Source organism: Serinus canaria, chromosome Z, assembly GCF_022539315.1.
Source record: "Serinus canaria isolate serCan28SL12 chromosome Z, serCan2020, whole genome shotgun sequence".
NCBI classification, from domain to species: Eukaryota; Metazoa; Chordata; class Aves; order Passeriformes; family Fringillidae; genus Serinus; species Serinus canaria.
In genome coordinates, this window is record NC_066343.1 from 8621977 (window position 1) to 8642705 (window position 20729).

At 44.4% G+C, this 20729-nt stretch overlaps 1 protein-coding gene across 6 annotated transcripts in view; it reads left to right on the forward strand.

Moving 5' to 3' along the window:
- MSH3 (mutS homolog 3) overlaps window positions 1-20729 on the forward strand; it is a 102006-nt gene that overhangs the window by 65938 nt on the left and 15339 nt on the right. For 5 of the 6 annotated variants that reach the window (XM_050987450.1, XM_050987453.1, XM_050987452.1 and 2 more), the window contains exons 14-20: window positions 3118-3305; window positions 5801-5969; window positions 8518-8582; window positions 10291-10407; window positions 11925-12032; window positions 13623-13737; window positions 16981-17138. In XM_050987450.1, the coding sequence (XP_050843407.1) occupies window positions 3118-3305; window positions 5801-5969; window positions 8518-8582; window positions 10291-10407; window positions 11925-12032; window positions 13623-13737; window positions 16981-17138 (920 nt within the window). The remainder of the gene's footprint in view (window positions 1-3117; window positions 3306-5800; window positions 5970-8517; window positions 8583-10290; window positions 10408-11924; window positions 12033-13622; window positions 13738-16980; window positions 17139-20729) is intronic. The other variant, XM_050987455.1, reaches the window with a different exon arrangement.

Consider the following 20729-nt stretch of genomic DNA (forward strand, 5'->3'; position numbering starts at 1 on the left):
GTCCCAGATTATCAGAAAGATGATGATAAATTGCAGCCAGTGCAGAGGAAACCCAAAGTTTTCATGAGGCAGAATAATGGATCACTTATGAAGCAAGACTAAAAGATCTTTTTTTTTTGGTTAAATTGATGATTAAAGGAGAACAGAAGGCTTAGAGGTATTTAAAGGGTGTTAACAGCAAAGAAACAGTGCAGTTAGTGTAATACAAAGGAGTACAACTGGAGACATTTGGAATATTTTAATGGGAAGGAAAGTGGTGCTGTCTGATAGCACTTTTACATGGTGATCATTGCTGCATTATGGGTTAGTGGTAAGCACACCAATATGTAGGCCTGAGGGCAGGCAAAAAGAAAATAACACAGGAAAACTGGAGCATTTGCAGGGAAACCTCCCAATGGGTTCCTCTGTCCCACAGAACTCTGTGGTTCTGTAAAATGGATGAGCTTAGGTTCTCCAGAAATACTCAGGGTGCAGTGCTTGTGGCCCTCCTGAAGTCCTGCCTGTGGAGGACTTAAATTGCATTTAAATTAAAAAAAAAAATTAAATTGCATTTGGCTAATACTTGATTCTTCACTGGGTGCACTGGGAATTCCTTGGGAATAGCTGCAGTGTAATAAATGAGAGAATTGCCTTGGCTCTTGCATTTGAGTCTGGGAAGGAAGAGAAAGAAAAGTTTGCTTTAGGGAAGAAATTGAAAAGATGACAAAATAAAATTGTAGATGTGCTCTATGAAATAGTGATTCACTGCCTCTTCTCAGAGTGAGCAGTGTTGTGCTGGTCACCATACAATCCTGTCCAGAAATTAAATTATGGGTTGCTGTGGTAGAAGAGAGGGAAAAAAAAAGGGGTTGGAACAGTAAGATATGGCAGACAAAGAATATTATATATCTTATATCTTATATGCCTTCCTTGCATCCCCAGGTGAGGAAAATAAACTGGTTTTCTTTCAGTGTTGTCTGTTGCCTGAAGGGAGAATTTCAGAAGGCTAAAGGAGGAATCTTTCTACAGATCAGGGAAAGACGAAAAAATACCAGCATAAATTTATATGGACAACCTTAAACAAACTTTCCTGGGCTGGAATGTGCTGGGAGTGTGACTCTGAATTCTTTGAGGTTTGGGAGTCCTGGTGTGTGCAGGCCTGGGTGTCCCTGTGTGTCACTGACATGTTCTATGAAAAATCCTTTCCTTAGGGTTTTTCCCCTCCTGAGAAGCTGAGAGGCCTCAGGAACAAACTGCAAACAATTCTTATCTGCTGCTGTGGGATGCAACAGAGGAAATCTGGGATTGGTCTCTGTGGTTGTTTCTGATTAATGGCCAGTCACAGCCCAGCTGCCCAGACTGTCTGGGTCAGAGACAAACCTTTGTTATTCATTCCTTTTCTATTCTTAGCTTCCTTCTGATGAAATCCTTTCCTCTATTCTTTTAGTATAGTTTTAATATCATATATATCATATAATAATAAATCAAGCTTCTGAAACATGGAGTCAACTTTCTCATCTCTTCCCTCATCCTGGGACCCCTGTGGACGACGCCACACCTGTGCAGTGCACAGCCAGGGAGCATGGCAGTGCCAGCCCTGCCCCTGGGCACTGGCACAGTGTGCCCAGGGCTGACACTGCCCAGAAAGCCCTCCCTGAGCAGCAGCTGAGTGTGACAAAGCGTGCTGGCCCTGGGCAGCAGCCAGAGCCCCCAGCACAGGGCTCAGGATGGAGAGGAGGTTCTCCTGCAGGGCTGGGGCTGTAGGTGAGCAGTGCCAGGCTCAGGATGGACAGGAGGTTCTCCTGCAGAACTGGGGCTGTAGCTGAGCAGCTGCTGGAGGGTGGCAGCGTGCTCCTGCCCTGTGGCTGGCACACAGCACAGGGCTCTGGCACGGCTCTGGCTGCCTGGCCCCAGCGGGGACGTTCCCTTCTGCAGGATGCTGTGGGAACCCAGCCCATCCCTACTGATGTCCAGAGCTACTGAGAGAACCCTTGGGGGGCTCGGGGGCCTTGGAATGTTGCCAAAAGCACTTGGTGGATGGATTTTGATCCATCTGGGGCTGTGCCACCGATGTATGAAGAGATGGAACCTGTGGGAATCACTCGGGTGTGAATGGTGAAGGGAAAAACGTAGTTATAGGGTAAATCCCAGATTTGGGGGTTTTGGTACAGGGGAGTTATGGAGACAAGATGGAGGAAACAAGGCAGGTCACAAGGCTCTTCTTTCTTCTTCTTGTCATCCATCTCCTGCTGTGGTGTTGGCACTTGGGGATTGGTCTGGGGTGAGGGTGCACTTGGTGACGAGGGTGACAGGTATTGGGGATAAAAGGTAAATCTGATATACGTAGCTTTTGTTATAAAAGCTGTGCCCGCCTTGGGGGTGGTCAGAGTGCCTTTGGCTGCCCTGCTGGTCAGATCCCAGTCGGGCAGAGAAGGGACTTTATAGATAAGATATAATAATTCTGAAGACCAAAAACCCTGGAGTCCAGACTCATCTTTTGAGACACAGCCTGCCAGAACCATCCTGAGCGTGTGTGGGGACAGAGACAAACAGCCCAACCCCACAGATGCCTGGATGAGGTGGGACAACCTTTCCTTGTGCTGAGGAGAGGATGAGGAGTGGGCTGGTGTGTCCCCTGTCCCTGCTCAGGCACGGCTGGCAGAGCCCAAGCTGTCAGCAGGGTTCAAACAGGGTGCTGGGTTTCCCTTTTCCGGTGTTTTTTCTTTCCTCCCTGTGTTCTTGTTCCCAGTCTCTCCTGTCTGACCTTGCCTTTCCATCCCTGCCCCACCAGGGCAGCCCTGGGGTGCCCAGGGCCATGAGGGCAAGGTGTGGTGCTCCTGACATCACCCAGCCTGGCTTTTTGCTGTTTGTACCTTATTGCCCCTTTTCCTGCCTGTGTGTGCCCAGCTGCCCCCAGCAACAGGAGCACTGGAGATCAGCTCCTGACAACATCCTGAGGACAAGGGATGGGACAGTTGGTGTGGTTAATTAACTGCCCTGATTAGTGGGGCAGGATGGTGCAGCTTTGTTCCTGTGCATACATTTCATCTGCGTGCTGTCACAATTTGAAAAAGCAGAAGAACCTGTTGGTGAAAACGGAATGGATTGTAGTGATTCAGACATTCCTTCCCTTCTCAGTGCTCTACCCAGGAGTTCTTCCTGATAGTCAGCACCCTGTCTCGCCTGCATTTGGACATTCAAGCCTGTGTCCCAGCCATACAGTCCCATCTGAGGTCTCCTCTGCTAAAGGATGCCCTGCTGGAAATCCCAGACCTCCTCTCCCCAGTGAAGCAGTATCTAAAGATCCTTAATGAAGAAGCAGCCAAGTAAGTAGAGAAAAGGTTCTGCTGAGCCTCATAGCCTTCCTGAGTCAATGTGCTCAGTTGTGCAAACTGTGCTCTGTCTGTAGTACACCTCAGTTTTATATTTTTATTTAATATTTATTTATTCAGTTCCTTTTAGTTAAAGCAGAGGTTGTTGTTACCTGTGGCTTGCATTCCTTGTGTAAAGTTAAACAAGGTGGAGCAGTATTTTGCCCAGAGGGTGTCTGCCTCAGGCTGAATGAGTTTTTGAAAGTTTCTCACCTGTTTTGGGTGATGAATTTGCAGGAAAATACGTCTTGCGTTATGTTAATTGGTTTAACAGCTTTCTAATTATTTTTTTTTTTAAAGGGAAGCTATTCCTTTTGAAGAGAGGCTTGCCCTTCAGCAGAGGGGCAGCTGTGCTGTCAGCAATATGCCTTCCACTGCTTTTCTGAGACTTCATCAAAGCTGTCTGCACTTTTTTCTCTTATTTATGTCCATTGTTGGTCCATGAGGAAAAAAAAAGACAGAGGAAGAGGGTGCTAGGTTGGAATGAATACAGATTATACTGGAGAATATCTCTGAATTCTTTGCTGTGTACTGTTTGTTTTGAAGCACTGCTGCCTCCTCTGTCATCCCTGGATTCTTTGCTGAGGCTGTGGCAGAGACTTTAGTGTGTTGTTATATGGGGTCAGCATGGTCCTAACTTTTACACTGAGACCAGAAAAAAAAAATCCACTCTATTTATAAAAAGCCTTTTATCTTTTCCAAACTGAGATTGAAAAATAAATCTGAGAATGGAAGCCTAGAACATCATTTGCCTCTGATTTAGAGGTGGACCCAAGGAGTCTAAATTTAGAAGTTGAGAGGGGCAGAAGGATTTCCTCTGGCCAATGGCAAGGTGGGATTATGAGATTTCTGCTGATGCCTGGTGCCCAATTATAGTTGTGACAGTTTGTGCCAAAACAGACTGTATCTAAATTATACCAATCTAAATTATACCAGATTTAGTGTAGGTAGTTTCAAAACACGGGGTGTTTTCTTCTGCCACTGTACTAACAAGGGCTAGAATAGTACACAAGATATAAATGATCTGTAGGATGGGTATATTGTATTTACATTTGTTCAGAATGATTAAACCAACTTACTTTCTGGCCTTTATATATCTCAGATGTATGTGCTGGCATTATTTTTACTCAAAAACATTTCCTTCATCAAAATCTTGGCTTCTCCTCACATCCATCCATGCACACACACGCTTGAGCACAGACTGCATCACATGTTATTTTTGTTGTGAGGTGTGGATAAAATGCTGTAATTGTTCTCAAAAGTGTCCCTTTCTCCAGGTTTTTGGGTTTTTTTAGCAGGGAGACTGAGATTTTGGGATTTGTGTTTTTGAAACTGTCAATGTCACAGTTTTTGGTAGGCATCACATAGGAGTGACAGTCTTCACAATCAGCTGCTGGCTACTAGGCTTTTTTTTTTTTTTTTTTTTTTTTTGCCTTGCATTCCCATGGAAACTGGTCTAATTAGCACGAAATCGTTTCTAAAAATTAGTATTGTACTTTAAAATGGCATCCTCACAGTCACTTATGTAATGCCAGTGAGGAGGGAGTGCACAGCCAAAGCTCAGCTCTGTGCTGCCTGCCTGCCACTGGCTCCAGCTGCAGCTCCATTGGCAGGCCAAGGGGCAGTGGAGTAAGCACAAAATTAGGTTTTTTTATTACTTCCATGCTGTAATACTTACAGTTGGCTAATTACTTGCTCTCCACATATTAGGTTTCAAAGCAATTATATCATTAACTTGCAGAGTTCTGTATTGGCTCTAAAAGGCAAAGTTTATTTTGCAATTAACTTAGGGCTGATCACAGTGCTTTGTTATTGTTTGCCTGATACTTGCTAGGGTAGGTTAAATTTTTTGCTATTTTTGTTGCCAGCTGTATTTGTAATTGCTCTTTCAGCTTCCCAGTTTTAACCATTACAATGTCATTGCTTGTTTCAGGTTTCAATCCTGACCTGAGCTAGTGCTGCCAAAACAGTCCTGTCATGTTTTCTGTCAGTGAAATTAGAAAAGGGCATTGTTTTGCATGTGCTTACAAGTATTCTGGGTATTCTTTTCTGGACAAAAGGAGGAAGCTGCTCAGGGAAAGCACTGATGGCATTCTACTTCCATGGGGGGATTTTTCCATGCAATCCTTACCAAAAATGTGCCCAGATTTGGCCAGATTCTAAATGAGTTGGAAATCTGTGTTCCTGTTATGCAGAAATCACCTGAAGGTTCACCTTTCACTGCAGCTGGGGTGCTCTGTACAGAGTGCTGCTCTCCCTGCTCCTGAGGGGAGCACAGCAGCTCCAGTAAATGGGCTCTGCTGTGACCAAGCACCTGAAAATCTGTGCTCAGAAGAGAACTGAGCCAGTGTTCCCACAAACCAAGATAACAAAGCAAGGATGCAGCTGGTAGGACTGAGGTACCTCTCTCTCCTCTTACCATGATTTTACCTTGCCTTCCTTCCGGGCAGGACTGGAGATAAAACACAGTTGTTCAAGGACCTGACAGACTTCCCTGCCATCCGAAAGAAAAAGGAGGAGATCCAGGATGTGCTGTCTAAAATCCACCTGCATCTGCCAGATATTCGTAAACAGATTAAGAACCCTTCTGCAGAGTACGTGGCAGTTTCGGGTCAAGAGGTACTGTGGGGTTTATTATGTATGACTGTACCCATCCTTGCCTAGAAAATAGCTTAAAAGCGGGCCTGGCTGGAGCTCTCTTCACTGAGTGTGGGCTTCATGAGGGCATTTGACTCTAATCTTTTGTACAACTTTGAAGAGCAGCTTTCTTGCCGTGTGACTCCTTTATTTGTGAAGTCAATCACTTCAGTGACTTAAATAATAGAAGCACATTAGTGCAGTTGAACTTGGTTCAGTAATGCTTTGCTTTTCTGTCTGCGTACAAACATATACTTCCAAGGTTAATTGTACGGCTGTTAAGTACTGGAATACTCTCAGAGAACCAGGAAGCACAGCATTTAGTTAATTTAAGGAATGCTGAAAGGATTTCTGAGTACTGAGTCAGACTGTAATTTGAAAGATGGGAGAGAAGAGGGAACAGTATTAAAGAGTGGTAAGTGTTGTTTCAGTTCCAGTTCTCGGAAGTGGTGTTCTGGGCTGGAGCTTTTCCTCGTGGATGCTGCACAGGAGTGGGCAGGATGTGATCCAGCGAGCTGAGAGGGTCCCTGGTGAAAAACAGAGACAGCAGACCCTGCCACGTTTGTGGGGAAACTGAGAGGAGCAGTCAGGTAGCTCTGCTGAGTCCTCTGTAAATGCTCTGAAACAGAAAAGTGGGGAAAGAAAGGAGCTAGGAAACAGAATGAGAGGTGTGAGCAGAAGAGAGGAGTGGGTGAGTGGGCTGGAATTGGCCTGAGGGGCACTTTGGAAGCTGAGAAAGATCCAAAAGACACAGGAGGGAGCAAGTAGACACTGCTGAAAATGAGGGAAGGGATGAATTAGAGACAGCAGCCTTTGATAAAGACCTGAAGTTGGATGTTCCTGTTGAGGGTGAAGCTGAGAACAGGAAACACGTGGCCCAGGAGTCGGGTGGGCTGTCAGCACAGAGGCTGAAATCCAAAGGAAAAGTGGAAAAGTGTGTGTGAGTATTGTCTGAGGCAGGGAAGAGCAGGATCTGAAAGGTTTCTCTCAGGGAAGCTGGGTTAATAGCTGCCATCTGTGTGAAGTGAAGGAGATGAGAGGAACTGATCAAAGAGAGGAGAGCACCCAGGAGGTACTGAGAAGTGGTTCCAGAGGCAGCAGTCACTGCACACATCTCAGAGAGGAGGCCTTTGCAGCAGGGCAGAAACCTCTGCTGGCAGAGAGATGTCTGGGTGCCTTGATGAAAGGAGCTGCAGAGGCTGGGGATTGCTCTTATTTCATGGCATCTGGTGTGAGTGTTCAACAGACAGCAAAAGAGGCAGCAGAGAGGGGGTCAGGGAGTGTGGTCAGTGAGGGAAAGAGAGATGCCAGAGGAATGGAAGTAATGGCAACAAAGTTGTGTTGTAGAAATAGAACACAGGGCTAGGACAGGAATTTATTTGATTTGAGCTCTTTCTTCCTCAGATCTATATGTTTTGTTCTTCCTGTGTTCTTGTAGTGCCCTGATAGATGTGAAATTCAAATGCTCCTTCACCACAGAGAAATGCCTTGGAAGTGCTTTGGGTGAATTGAGAATTAGTGCCCCCTGTCCTTGCTCTGTTCCTGTGTTAGGATTGTTATCCTTGCTTGTTCTTGGGGATGACTCCTGGCTCCTCTGGAAGTTTCTATCTAAATCCCATTAGCCACAGTGGAGAAGTTTTGCCCGACATGGGTCTTGTGGCTTTCCATAAATGTGGTCAGGTTCTGTGTTAACCTAATCTCTGCAGGAAATCTGTTTTCCAGCTGAATTCTGTGACGTGAGACTGCCTCAAATCCTTGACACCCAGGGCCTCAGGCTGTTGTTACAGAGATGACTGACATGAATCATGTGGAACAAACACGTAGATCTCAGGGCACTGAGCACCCTGGCACTGCTGCTGCTGGTGCCCGTGCCTCCCTGTCTGACCCCAGCCCACTCAAACCTGCCCTGGAGTCCTGCAGGTGCACCAGGGTGATGTGTGTCAGAACCCCAGCTTCTTCTGGGGGAGAAGAACATTCCCTTCTGGGCTGCTCCTGCTCTTCAGGCTGAGCATTGTGTTCTATGGTATTTGCAGGGAACGCCTGAAAAAAGAAGGAATGATGAAACTGACTCCATGTTCTCAGAAGGCTAATTTATTACTTTATCACAGTATATTATGTTAAAGAACACTATACTAAACTATACTAAAGAATACAGAAAGGATACTTCAGAAGGCTGAAAGATAACAATGAAAACTCCTGACCCTTTCCAGAATCCCAACACAGCCTGGCCCTGATTGGCCAAAGAGTGAAAACAACTCACACCAGAATGCAATGGAACAATCACCTGTGGGTGAACAATCCCCAAACACATTCCAAAGCAGCAAGATACAGGAGAAGCAAATGGAATAGAAATTGTTTCCTTTTCTCTGAGGCTCCTCAGCTTCCCAGGAGAAAAATCCTGGGCGAAGGGATTTTTCCAGACTGTCACAGTTTTCCTCTGGTGGTTTCAGTTTCTGGATAAATGATGATTCTGATTCTCTGGTCTTCCTGACTTCCCATGGTGTGTAACATTACATTTCTGTTGTTTCAGTTTTTGATAGAAGTGAAGAATTCCCAGAAATCATCTGTGCCATCTGACTGGGTTATGGTTAGCAGGTATGTGAAATGTCTTTGAAGTTTGGTTCTGTTGTAATGTAGAGGAAAAAACCAGGTACTGTGGTATTACAATTCATGACATACATATTCTCATTGTCCCACGTGTTAAGGTTTGCTGGGGGTTTTTTAAGCTGAAAACCCAACCAAACTGTAAATCTATTGCTTAACAGAAAAAAAAAAAAACCCAAACCAAATAAAACTGAGAGAAATTATTTTGTTGCAACATTTGTTTTTACACAGTGCATGCTCAAAGCACAGAATTACTGACTCGGTCCTTCAAGGTGCATGTACTCATGTCAGATCCATGGCCTTGATTCAGTTGTGCTTGTAGCTTGCACATGCAAATCCTTCATTCAGTTTTGATTGTTATTGTTTTATTCAGAAAGATTAAAGTAAGGTGTGCCAACATCTGCTTATGCATCTTGGTAAAATCAGTGCATTTAAAATGTAATTGTATTTACTCATACAGACCAGTTCTTCTTGCTTTGGGACTTGTTCTAATGTAAGCTTGATTTAGGATAATTTTCCAGCAGGTGAAGCAGAGATGGACTGATTTATGTAGTTGGCTTTTTTTCTTTTCACTCATTTGATTTGTGATTTGAATGGTTTGAACACCTGAAAGTTACAATGTCCATGTCAATGCTGAATTCTCCACAAGCCCCAGAGTGTAATGTGTGAGCACAGACATCTCTCCCTAAGCTGAACTCTGTTGTGACGCTCTATTCACTTATGCAAGAATTAACACTCAATTCTCTTTAATTAAACTTCTTTTAATACTGAGAAGTGCACAGATCAGACAGAATTAACACGGTGAACAAATTACAGCTCATCTGGATTCTGTAAAAGAATGCCTGGATGTGCCAAATAGAGTCCTTAATGAAAACACACCAATAAATAGCAAGTGAGAACTAGCAAGACAGTCTGCATTAACTGTTTGTTTATTAACTGTTTTATTTATTGGAGTTTTTTTCCTTGGGGTGAATTTGTTTCTGCCTAGCTGGCTGTGTATCAGGCAGCCATGCCCTGGGCAGCTGCTGCTGGGCAGTGGTGTGGAGGGTGTGCCCTGGGGTGCTGGTGGCACGCTGTGCAGGGCGTTCTGGGGGGCACAGTGCCACTGCACTCTCAGAGGAGAGCCTTCCTTCTGCACAAGCACCCTGGGGCTGGTGGGCATGGGGGGAGCGAGTCCGATTTGGGGCTGGGGGTCAGTGTTTGCTTGGTGGCCCTGATGGCAAGGAGCCCTGTCACAGACATGGTTTATGAAAAATCCTTTCCTTAGGATTTTTCCTCTCCTGAGAGCTGAGAGGCCTCGGAACAAATTGTAAACAATTCTTATCTGCTGCTGTGGAATGCAACGGGGAGAAATCTGTGATTGGCCCCGTCAGACTGTTTGCAATTAAGAGCCTATCACAATTCACCTGTCCGGCTGGTCTCGGTCTGAGAAGAGTTTAGTTTACAGATTCTTTGTCTATTCTTAGCTTAGCTTTGTAGTGAAATCCTTCTCTCTATTCTTTTAGTATAGTTTTTATATCTTATATATCATATCATAATCAATAATATAGCAAAATAATTATATAGATAATATCTTATCTATCATATTATAAATCAAGCCTTCTGATACATGGAGTCAACTGTCTCGTCTCTTCCCTCATCCTGGGACCCCAGAAAACCACTGTAACAGAGCCCTGTGTGTCTGTGTCTCCCCGTGCAGCACCAGAGCCGTCAGCCGCTTCCACTCGCCGCTGGTGACCGAGAGCTACCGAGAGCTGCAGCAGCTCCGTGAGCAGCTGGCCCTGCACTGCACTGCTGGCTGGCTCTGCTTCCTGGAGTGAGTGCCTGCCCCCCTGGGCCCTGCCCGGGGCACAGCCGGGACGGGAGAGCTGCAGCTGCAGAGAGCCCTGCCCAGCTGTGCGCAGCAGCTGGCTGCACGCAGTTAGAGTGCTGCTCTGCCTTTCAAGCGTGGCAGGGCCAAGCTCTGAGCCCCGCTCCTGAGACCAGCACTGATGAATCTACCTGTTAAAGTGCTGGTGAAAACACACCCTTAAATATGCAAGGTGCTTCCCAAAACTCTGAGAAATAAATCACAGCATTAACAATCTCAAAGTACAGCTGACTCTGAGTGAAACTGAGCCTAGTGGGGTTCATTGGTTTTATTATATTACTTATTAATATTAAACAGTAGTTTTTTTTTTTTTTAATATCTTATAAGCTAGATTGACCATGAGAGTTTGTTAGAAAGTAGTGGGAGTTTCATTGCCCCTCACATCTGGCACATGTGCTTGTCTATCATCAGAGTTTTCAGTGGGGTTATTTGCCTGTTTAGCCAAAGGATCTTCAGGATGGGAGTTTAAAAAATACTTCCTGAACTCCTGAATGCCTTTAGTTTTTCAGTTCTCTGATTATCTGTAACTTTTTACTTGCATGCATTGCAGAGATGCTGAAATTGTACCTTGCAAGGCTTTAACAAGTCCCTGCTCAAGTTGTCTCACTGGATTTGCCTCCCATTAGGAGGCAGAAATTCTGAAATTTGAGTAGAAACTGAAAAGTCATTCCAGTTGACACTTCTGCAGTTGTGTTTCCTTTGCAGTACTGTAGGAGTTGTGTCCATCTTCACTTGTCTGGTCTCAGTAGTGCTGCAGGAGACAAAAAGGAAAGACCTGGGTGTAGGAAAATGCTCTTCTTTCCCACCCCTCCATTCATTTATGTTTTTGTTAAATTTTGCTCCCCTGCTGGTTTCATATTCTGTATTGTAGCATTGAGACTAGGAGACAGGAAAAAAGAAATTCCAGAGGACTAGGAGAATGAACTCCACTGAAAACTCTGTTCTCCTGATAATGCCCTTATTGTACTGGGGAAGCAGCACCTTACATTCAAAATTACCTCTGGAATTTTCTGCTGTAGATTCCATAATTCATTGAAATTTTAGACAACTCCTGTGTTCAGACACTCTTGGTCTGGTTCTTCTTTGACTGTCCCTGAATCCACAGCTGGATTCAGCTGCTGGTGTTCTGTATAAATTCTGATAAATTGTGGCATTTTTGTGCACCCCATGTAGGCAGCAGGGATCAACTGCTGACCCTTATGAGCCGTCTAATGAATTTAATTTTGCCTGATTTTCTTTGCTTCGGAAACAATTCTCTGTCAGAATGGGAGGTGAAGTCCCCCTTGACTGAGGGCCTCATGTTCTGTCTGATACACTGCTGGGAGGTTTGGCCTCAGAGTGATTTAAGGAGCCCAGGAGCCCTGTGAGGAGCTAGCCTGGGGTGCATTTTGACAATCCCTTTGTATTTGTGCAGAATTACTTCTTTCCCTGTTTTTGTGTAACTTTTCCCCGTTTGGATGCAGTCGTTTCAGTGAACATTATCACCCCGTGTCTAAAGCCATTTGTCACCTAGCAACTGTGGACTGCCTGTTCTCATTGGCCCAGGTGGCCAAACAAGGAGACTACTGCAGGTAATCAATTTTTAATGTTTTTCATAGCATTTCATACGGAATTATAAGAGCGTACTTTGAATAAATTAAGTTTTAATATGTGTGCCGTGATAAAAATCACTATTAAGATTGTTCACAGTAGTTTCAACCCAATCTGATATTGCAGAGCAGCACTTCTGGACTTCATGCAAATCTGTTAGCATTGCAGTTCCAGTCTGACATAACTGATGTTTGCTGTTTGACCTGAGTCTAGTAGATGATATCTTACTTATACGTACATAAATGCTGGACTTTTTTTATGTCTTTCTGTAAAGAAATTATTGGTTTTTTATTCTTAGGTCTGATTTTATGGTGTGTTTCTAGAGTCTGGGGTGTCTGAGGTGTGTTTGAAAGGTGTATCCCAGGTAATTAATATTACCTGGGATAATAAAATTATTAGCTCCAGGTAATTAATATTACCTGGAGCTAATAATTAAATATTAGCTCCAGCTTGCAGAGCAGTGGATATGCCTCAGCTGGGCTCAGGTGTAAGAGCTGAGCTGCTGCTCCTGCCCCAGACCACACACAGGTAGGGTGGGTGAAGAGAAATCCACTTGCAAATACCTCTGCTTTGATACATCATTAAAGACAATATTGATCACTTCTGGGCTCGTGGGATCCTGTGTGTTTCTCTATCAAAATCTCTTTGAAAATAATTGCTCACTTATTTTGGTGTGCTGAGATGAGAAAACAAACTGAAATGTGATTAATTCACTGTGCAGAATGTAAATAATTCACTGAATTTCACAGTGGCTCAGAGTAAACGAGCAGGAGGGAGACGTCTCAGTGAAGCCTCAGCTGCAGGAAGGTGTCAATAATTAATTCTGGGGGCTGCTGAAGGAAAGTCTGGACTTCAGTGTTATTTTGGGGGAATGTTTTTTGGTTTGTGAGCAGTGTTTCCCAGGGCCCTGCCTGAGGCAGGTGACGGAGCCGGGGCAGGGCAGAGGTGTTGGGGAGAGCTGAGCCCCTCTGGCAGAGTGCTGGGAGGCTCCTCCTTGGCACAGGCAGCTCTGCAGGGCTGGAGGTGATGCTGTGGGCAGCCCAGAGGTCACCATCTGCTCTGTGAGTGTCCACTCTGCAGACTTGCAGTGCATTTCAGTTTGGGGAATGCTGTTGAAGAGGCCCAATATTGTCCATATACTGGTTTTATGCCTGCTGTACAATTGTTGGAGTGACCTTTGTGCTAAACCCCCTCACCATTATCAGGTTTTACCTCTTTCTGGTGCTTTGTGTTTGTAGGATGCCATTTATTTGGTCTCCATTTTCCTTTAAAATTGCATTATCATTCTTCAACCCAAGAGAAATCTCACTCCCCACATCTTCCCTTTGAAGTCCACCCAAAGTGTTAGCTCATTTCAGTCTTAAAATCCCGTGGCTTTCTTTTTCTCAGAGAAAGTATTTTCCTTAGAAATGCTTGATGAAGTAGTTAATTTTCATAGTTTGTATCTTTTCCCACAAAAGCTTACATCACAGGTGACCGTCCTGCAGGCTTCAGTTGCAGTAGTTTTACGTACACAGTTACAAAGAATTAATCTCAGTAACACTGAAATGAATACCTTTCCTCTTTTGCAGACCAACTGTGCAAGACAATCGTCGTGAAATACTAATAAAAAATGGGAGGCACCCTGTGATTGATGTTCTGCTGGGAGAGCAGGATCAGTATGTTCCAAACACCACCAGCCTCGCAGTGAGTACCCAGAGGCTGAGTTCAGAATCACTGGGGCAGGAGGCTGGGCTGAGCTGCTTGGGCAGCCAGGGGAAAGTGGTGATTTAAGTCCTGCAGCTGCTGGGCTGCATTTCAGAGACGTGTTGCTAGATGTCACCACATCTGTTCTGTCCCTCTGCTGGTTCCTTGCTGCCAGATGCTCTCTTCACAGCCTTGCTCAGTCTCAAGGCATAAAGGAATGAAAGGTAATCTCAAAATTAGGAAAACAGGTGTTTGAATCCAACGGTTATTTTCAAAAAACAAGTGAATAATTTCAGGGTTTTTAACAGTGCCATCGTAGGGAGTCTACATTTTGACAAACTCTGTCTGGTTTTTGGAATCTTTTCATTTGCAAAATACAAACTATAGGTTCAATTGTTCAGATTAATTCTAAGATTGCTTGTATTTTTTTAAATGTGTTTCTCTACTGTGCAGTTTCCTTTCTCAATGGAAATATTAGTGTGATACAGCCTTTTTTTTTCCTGATAAACTAAGATCTGTCTTTTAAATTACAGTCCTGTTTGAAGCTTTTCGTTAAATATTTATCTCTCCATATACTTTTATAAATATTAAATAGCTGTTCCTAATGAATGTAAAAGATATCCTCACAACTTCTCTCTGCCTCTTTATGCAGTAAATGTAGGAAAGGTATGAAACAGCTGCCAGAGCAGGACATAGCTGTAGAAACAGCATTCAGGTTTGTGTGTGTTTCTTGGGGGGCAGTTTAAAGTGCTGTTCCCTACTGAACAATGCTACAGATATTTTGCAATACATCAGAGAATGTTTTCAAAATTATTTGTCAACTCCAAACAAGCGACAGATGGCACTTCCAAAAAAATTCAGCATGTCATTCAGGAATCATCATGCACTTTTCCCTCTTTAGTCCCATTCTTATGCTGGCTTTCTAAATACTGAATATTACAAAACCAAGTGATCATGGCAGAATCACTTCTGCTTCTACAGTTCTTTGAGTTCTCTTTTTCTTGAGAGAGGTGGGTGGGAACCAGTTTATTAAAGCATCTCCAGTTTTCAACTGCTGTGTTTGAATCAGCAGGAAAATACATCTCCTGTCATGTTGTCAGCTGAAATGTTGTCAAATATCTAACTTGAGGAAAAGCTTTTTTTTTTTCCTTACTCCCCTGAAATAAACAGGTTATTTTTCCATTCCCCCTGTTCTCCTCAAACCTTTGTGGGTTGTTTCAGAATTGTTTTCTTCAGCCATGGATTGCAATGAGATTTTGGCTCACGGCTGCATCAGCTGTGAGGACAGAGGGTTCTCTGCTCTGGTACTGCAGCAGACTCTGAGAAGCAGAGCCCTGGCAGAGCAGCCATCAGTCCCACAGCACGGCTGGAGGGAGGCTGGACAGACACCAGACACATGCAGAAAACTCATGGATCCTGATATGAACTTGTGAACTCGTTCTGGGTTTGAGGATCTGTAAATTCTGCTGGGTTGAGCCCTGTCAAAGTTCCAGGAGCAGTACTGAGTTACACTTTGGAGACTGGAATGTTGTGAATTTTCTCATATACTCATGTGCACTTTGTTACATCTAATCCTTTATTCCCAAGAATGGCATTTTTTACATTTTGACTGCATTGTGACTTCTGTATGGTTGAGGGGTTTTTTTGCAAAAGCTGATCAGCTTTTTACCAATAATGAACACTGATGTCCTGTATCTTCTGTAATGCCTGAATTATAACATAAATGACAGTCCTGGCAGTGTTCTGTGTCTGTTCCTATAAACAGAATGAAAGCCCAGTCTGACACCAAGTTTGTGAGGAGTCTGCAGCAGGGAGATTTGTTGGTTGCTGTTCCCACAGTGCCTGATCAGTGCCAAGCTCCCCACCTAGTGTGACTGATGCCCACTGGGCACAGCTTGTCCTGTGTCCCTTGCCCCTTCCAGGGGCACTGCAGACTGCTGGCTTCTCTTCAGATCAGCACTTGGTGCATTTCAAGATGCACCCCTGGGAAAGTCTAGCTGTGTGCTGTCCTTGCATAACTCAAGCTCTTAGTCTCGACTCAGGCTGTGAGAAAGCTTTATAGGTTCATGGACAAGTTTTAATTTTGTATCAGCAGTTGTCTTGCACTTGAGGAGCACACATTTATCGTGGAGCTGCGGACACATAGCAGTACCCTGGGGAGTCTTACAGCTGAGATGAGTTCCTGCATCTGATCTCATTTTCTTGGGTCTGGTTTTAATGATGAGAGACACTGATGGGAGACTGGGCATGGCCTGCTCACAGCAACTGTGTTGCAGTCAAGTGCTGCCAGACTCAGGGATGTCTCAAAGCCTTCTTGGAGCCACTCTGAATGCCCTTTTGTCATTCCCAGCCAGCAGTTACGAGTGTAAAATCCAGGTCGGGTCTTTGCCTACCAGATCTTCCCATTTGACAATGAGACCTCAGACTGGAGAGAAATCCAGATCACAGCCAGATTTGGGCAGTGCTGGCTGTGCTGGAAGCTCATGATTTTCTCCCTTTCTCCAGAGGAATTCTGCAGGATCCCAGAATGGTGTGGGTTGGAAGGAACCATAAAGCTCATCTCATTCCTCACCTGCCATGGCAGGGACACCTTCCCCTGCCCCAGTGTCCAGGCTGGCCTTGGGCAGTGCCAGGGATCCAGGGCCTGCCCACCCTGCCAGGGAACAATTCCTCAGTGCCAAGGTCCCAGCCAGCCCTGCCCTCTGGCCCTGGGAGCCATTCCCTGGGGCTGTCCCTGCAGCCCTTGGCAATTGTCTCTGTCCCTCTTTGCTGCAGCCCCTTCAGGCCCTGCGAGGCCACCCTGAGCTCAGCCCAAAGCTTCTCCTGCCCGGGGGAGCAGTGCCAGCTGTGCCAGCCTTGGCTGCCAGCAGAGCTGCTCCATCCATCCCTCTGCCCATCCTGGAGCCTCCTCTGGCCTGGCTGCATCCAGCCCTGCATCCCTCAGCATCCCTCCCTGCTCCCTGTGCTGGTGACCCAGTTCCCTGATTATGGCTTGGCTCCTTGGTGGAGAACAGGAAGGTCCATTTTGCTCAAGGGTAATCCAAGTTGATTTTGGTGCATCTGGGGCTTGATAATATCTGGAGAGGTGAATGTGATGAGCTCTACAAATGGAGCAGAGCTGTTCACCTAGAATAGAAGGTTTAACCCTGCAGACTTGTCCTGTATCCTTGTAAGCACACCAGACTTCCTGGTAGAAGCACCATGTGCAGGGCAATGTGTTTCACCACTCTTTTGTGTTTCCAGGGAGATGGTGAAAGGGTCATGATAATAACTGGGCCCAACATGGGAGGGAAGAGCTCCTACATCAAGCAAGTGGCACTGATCACAGTCATGGCACAGATTGGCTCTTTTGTTCCTGCAGAAGAGGCCACAATTGGTGCTGTGGATGGAATTTTTACCAGGTAACCTCTCAAAACTGGAAATGCTACTGTGGCAGCAGGTGTGTGTATCAAAGAATAACTTATTTTTTAATTTAGAACGTGAGAATTTATACCTGAAATTTCCTTTTTCCATTTTAGAGGCACTTTAGGTTCATTGCTAGGTTTTGGTTCCAGTTCTTTGGTAAGCTTTGGTACTTGTTTTGTAATCTTTGTCTCTTCAAGGGGTAAGAATTTTAATGTGTCTGTCTTGATTAACATCCAGGTGTCTAGCTTACCTGCCTGAATGGATATCTCAGCCAAATTTATGCTGCTGGGTAGGGGCCAAATGTTTCCCCTAAAATGAATGTTGTCACTTTCTAAAATCATGTCACAATTTCTGCTCTGAAGCTCTGTTGCATACACTCAAAATATTACAGACTGAAAATTTAGGGCTGCATATATTTCATGCCTAATCTCCTTCCTGTACTATCAGTCCCAAACGCACTTACTCCTCACTTGATGTCCTTTTAAGAATGAATAATGACAGTTTATTTCACTGTCTCATGCTTGAGACATTGCTGACTAATTTGTAAAAAGTATCAGTAGAGTCAGAACTCTGTATAGTATAATCTAATATTGCTAGGGTTTATTGCCCTGTTTCCCCCCTTTTCCTTCAATAATTTCTTTATTTAGTCAAAGTTTTGTGTTACTGATGGTGTTTGAGGTGGATTATCTTGTGTGGTGATAAGTTTCACAGCAATCAGGTGCCTAAGCAAGACTTTCTGGAAATTCCTGTTGTGTGATGCAGTGTGCATTCCAGAGGTGACTTTTAATCAAGAACCTGAGCTACTACTCACCTGCAATTGCTTCATCCTATAAAAGCATTGTGTTCTTGCTTTCCACTGTGTCACAACAAAAACAAATGAGGATCACACCTTGGTGCAGGTCAGTGCCAAGCACAGTAGCAAACAATTTGTATCCCCTTCCCAGAAATAACTGGAGATGAGAATTCAAAATGCTTCCCTTTTCTCCCCACCCTTGTTGGCAGTACTGGGCTGGTTGGTGGGGTGAGCATTTCTTGTGGGGACACAGAGATACACAGGGCCTGGCTGATGATACAGGAGGAGCATCACAGCATCACTGAGCATTTGAAGATGATTTTTGTCTTCCTCTGGGGTTTGTAGCTGAACATGAAGTACCTCACTTGGCTTCTCACTCCCTCAAATTCTAATTGTACACACACTCCAGCTGAGTACCTGCTTTCCTCTGCTTTTCCTAGGCTGTCATTGCACAAGAGTGATTTCTGCAAAAAATACTAAGGAATATGACACAGGCTTTGGGAGAGATGCTTTGTTTTGGGCCTACTTGAAAGAGAATAAATTGTATCTTCCTCTGTGTTCCACCTGTTCCCCAGTGCATTTCCCTGATTCTGCTCCACTGTTCTTTGTATTAGAATAAAACCCAAGTACTTTTCTGATAAAGTAGTGTGTGCAAAGGCAGAACTTCTGCTTTCAGGCTTACAGCCAAGCAGACACAGAGTGTTTTTAGCTCTGTGAGCTTTCAGACCATGTAATTTGTAGCCCAGTCACATTCTAACGCAAGGGATTGAATTTTTTTTTCCCCTTGTTTATATTACTTTTAGAAGCTCAGCTGGATGTGCCCTTCCTCATTTAATGTGATATGTGTCAAACACCAGATAAATATGTGGAAGATCTACTGAAATTCTTGTAATTACACCAGCAGTTTAGAGTAAACTAATTGACTCAATATCAATTTAAGGATGAAATTGATAATTCATTTTTAAGATAGAAGTAGTCATGCATCATTTAAAAGGTAACAGGACAGAAAAAGGAGAAAAGGAACAGGTTAGAAGGCTCTGCTCAAGATATACAGGGGCCATCCAAGAAGGGGGCACCTCTCTTTTGGTTGGCTTGGGGTTTTTTTGGGGGAGGTTTTGGTTTTTTTCAGGGTTCCGGCAAGGGGGTTAATGTGGTGTTGCATTCAGGGAATTTCTCAGCCATAAGAAGTTACCCATGGAATAGTTTTTACTGTCTGGTTTAAGGAAAGGATCAGCAAACCAGCTGCCACATACTATGTCCTGCTTGAGGTTTGATGCTTTTTTCTAAAGCCTCAGCTTCTGCTCTGTCCTCTCCTCTGGTAGAGAATGACCTGGAAGAGATCAGAGGCTTTCTCTGAACTCCCACCCAATTTTCCTTTTCTTTGTTTTCACCTTCTGTGCTTTGCTTTGCAGGTTAGCTTTGTTTGGATTTTTTTTATTATAATTTAACTTTTTTTTATGATAACAGCTATGTAGACCTCCTTTCTGCACTGCCACGCCAGGCCACAAGGTCTTGCTGAATAACCTGTGAATTTCCATTTTCTTGCTGATAACTTCAGCACATTTTTAATGCTTTTAAAACTTACCATGGGAAGGTGTTAGTCTTCAAGGTACTTCCTTCACTGCTGTGTTGATGTTTTGGGAGATGCTGTTAGTGTGGTACCCCTGCAGGGAGAGAGAGTGAGGGATGCTCAGGGATGCAGGGAAGGATGCAGGGAGGGATGCTCAGGGAGGGATGCTCAGGGATGCAGGGAGGGATGCAGGGAGGGATCTGTGGTGCTGTACAGGCTGGCTCTATGGGGGGTTCTGTGCACCATGGTGACCAAGAGCTCCTGATAAACCTTTTTCCAGTCCCTTTTTTGGTTTGTAGACTGCATCTTCCAAGTGTGAATTTATATAGATTTAAGGGTTTGTATCCCCAGGATTTGTGTCGTGCTTTCCAAGTAGGGTTTCCATGGAAATTGAAAGGCTGCTACTATGGTTATTCCTTGTGATATATTGTGCTTATATAGGATAGCATCTCTAAATTGACTCTACATACTGGATTACACCAAATGTTTTGAAAGATGCAAGAGGAATTGCTTACAGGTAGAGTGAGGATTGGAATGATCTCTCTTCACTACTGGGTAGGTAGGACAGGGGACAGTGCTGAGCCTAGCCCAGATTAGGGGAAGGACACAGGATTTTGAGGGTGTTTGCTGGTTAGTATTTTCTTTTTTTTTCCCTTCTCCAATAAGGGATAATGTTTTCTTACAATCTTTTCCTAAAGAATTTCAACTTGATCAGTGGCATTGTATTTGAAAAATTTAGGGGGGTTTGGAAGAGGTTGACATTCCATCTGTATTGACTTTTAATGGGATTTGGATATTTAATTCTCCGATGTTTGAAAATTCCCAACCAAGTTTGTCGTTGCAGTAACCAGGCTCATTTTCTACTTTAAAATCAACCTTCAGTTTTTGTTAGTTCTAATACAGTCAGTGAGGCCCTGACATTAATATGCTGTTTCTGTGTGTGTTTGAGCAGGGAGACAAAGCAAGGGTGGACATCCATGTGTGTAGGAATTAATGACAGGAGTTCTGCTGGCCTAATCATGCCCTGGGGAGGGGTGGTGTTCAGCTGCTGAAGAAAGCTGACCTCTGCAGAGGTCCCTCTTCTAATCAATTATTGATAGACTTTCCCACTGCTAGGAGGCTTTATCCTATTTCCTGTGGAGCTGTTTGTGAGGTTCCATGTTCAAAGTTGGGAGGCAGAGGGAGAATGCTAGAGCACTTTGAAGGCAAAACATCTTCAAATCA